Here is a 1,976-nt window from a genome sequence, read left to right as displayed (position 1 = left end):
ATATCACATATCTCGGAATTACTTTTATTTGAATGAATTCAAAAGGATATTAATAATAATTTTAAAAAGTTACAACAGTATGAACATAACAGGAAAAAAAAGTTATTACTCTGTATCGTAGCTATGCTAAAGAGCTGTAAGAGGATGAAAATAACTTTTCTTACACGCTATAATACTTCAATTCTATAGCGCTTTTTATAACTCTTCTAAAACGTTATGTTTTCTTAGGACCTATAATAGCGCCCGCTGTCCTAGCGCTCCAAAAAGCGCTATTGATAGTGATTAATAGCGTTTTTCGTCAGCTACGAAAGGCCTTTTGTGGTGTAGTGTGTATTGCTAGAAATAAAAATAGGAACACCAACGGAACCCCAACAGTCTATTTAACCAAACAAAAAAAAAATGGAGGAGAGAGAGACCAATATATTAGATGATTATTAACTACTCAAAGATGTAATCCATATTCCAAGGGGGAAAAAAACGAAAAAAGGAAGAAGGAAGAAGATGTACTCTATACATCTATCATAAGCATTGTGCGTGTGTAGGTGTCTTTTTTTTTTTTTTTTTTTTTTTTTTTTTTTTTTTTTTGTGAATAAGCATTTTTGTGGTTATATGTATGAACTATATGTTTCTCGAGCATTAAATAACACGTTAATCACAAGATGGAGCGAAAGCTTGGGCCTGGATCATCATAAATATAGTAAGAGCTGTGGACAGAAAATTGTGGATAAACGATAGGGTCTGTATGAGGTCAACTTATCTTCATCTTTTTTCTCTTTTTTTTCATTTCTTCCATGCTTTTGATGGTGGCATAACCAAGTTTTTTTCTTTAGCGAAATGGTCAATGTAACGGGGTCGATTCCATTTCCGGTCATCACCACCTTATTCCCATCTATCGTCACTGAGCTCCACATGTTAAGAGTTTAATTCTTATCCATAAAATACTTGATTCTCGAGCATTAAATAACATCGTAATTAGAAGATGGAGCAAAAGCTTGCGTTTAAATCATCATAAATATAATAAGAGCTGCGAACAGGAAATTGTGGATAGACGACAGATTCTAATGAGGTCAACTTAACTTCATCTTTCTTCTCTTCTTTTTCCAGTTCTTCCACGCTTTCGATGGTGGCATAACCAAGTTTTTTCTGTAGCGAAATGGTCAATCTAACAGGGTCGATTCCATCTTCCGTCACCACCATCTTATCTCCATCTATCGCTACTGAGCTCACACCTGCTAAAAGTTTAATTCATATCAATAAATTACTTATACGCACATGATTGCCAAAATATTTGTTGATTTTTTAAATATTTGTTCCTTAATATGGTTCCATGTGATTTTATGTACTTTACGTTGAATCTCATTATTCAAATAAGTGAAAAAAAAGGTTGGGTTGTGTAAAATTAAAAAGACCTGGTGCAACCGCTGCTTTCTTCATGGCCTTGTTCTTGCACTTGTTACACTTCATCTGCACCCTCAAAAAAATCTTTTGCTGCACAGCAGGAGCATGTCACACAAAAATCTTTTCTTTATTCATTTGAATATATATTAGTTATAACCAAATCTAACTTTAATTCTATAATATATATGCACGAGTTTATATTTCGGAAAAGGAAAAGAAAAGTAAAATACCTTCATTTTGAAACACACAGAATGGGAATTGTATTATTTATGAGAGAGAACTAATACAAATGAAACTTGTGTTTGTGTAGAAATAAATATGTAGTGCCCCGATCTATTTATATTTGATCAGCTAGCTTAGGGCAATTGTATATGTACGTTTTCATCCAAACTTGAAATGCAAAATAAATAGGACCCACAAATTGAAAAGCAATGACTCGAGGCATGTCAAGTGTCGGTTTCAGACTATTCCATAAATTGATTAAGTTATTAGCTTAAAAAATATTTTAGTATTAGTCATAAATAAACCACGCAGTAAATTGCTTTTTACTTTAAAAAGTTTTAAAATATGTTATTCAC

General features: G+C 32.5%; 1 protein-coding gene across 1 annotated transcript; it reads right to left on the bottom strand.

Moving 5' to 3' along the window:
- Nucleotides 1–972: 972 nt before the first annotated feature.
- On the bottom strand, nucleotides 973–1,694 carry LOC112094322 (heavy metal-associated isoprenylated plant protein 47-like). Its single transcript, XM_024174923.1, has 3 exons — nucleotides 1,629–1,694; nucleotides 1,410–1,488; nucleotides 973–1,229 (listed from the first exon to the last, which is right to left on the bottom strand). Exons 1-3 carry the CDS (start codon nucleotides 1,632–1,634, stop codon nucleotides 973–975), a joined length of 342 nt encoding a protein of 113 aa, XP_024030691.1. The 5' UTR covers nucleotides 1,635–1,694.
- Nucleotides 1,695–1,976: the final 282 nt, after the last annotated feature.

This window comes from Morus notabilis, unplaced genomic scaffold (assembly GCF_000414095.1).
Source record: "Morus notabilis unplaced genomic scaffold, ASM41409v2 Scaffold352, whole genome shotgun sequence".
Taxonomy (NCBI): Eukaryota; Viridiplantae; Streptophyta; class Magnoliopsida; order Rosales; family Moraceae; genus Morus; species Morus notabilis.
The sequence above is the reverse complement of the archived record's forward strand: the minus strand, read 5'-3'. Positions and strand labels throughout refer to the sequence as shown.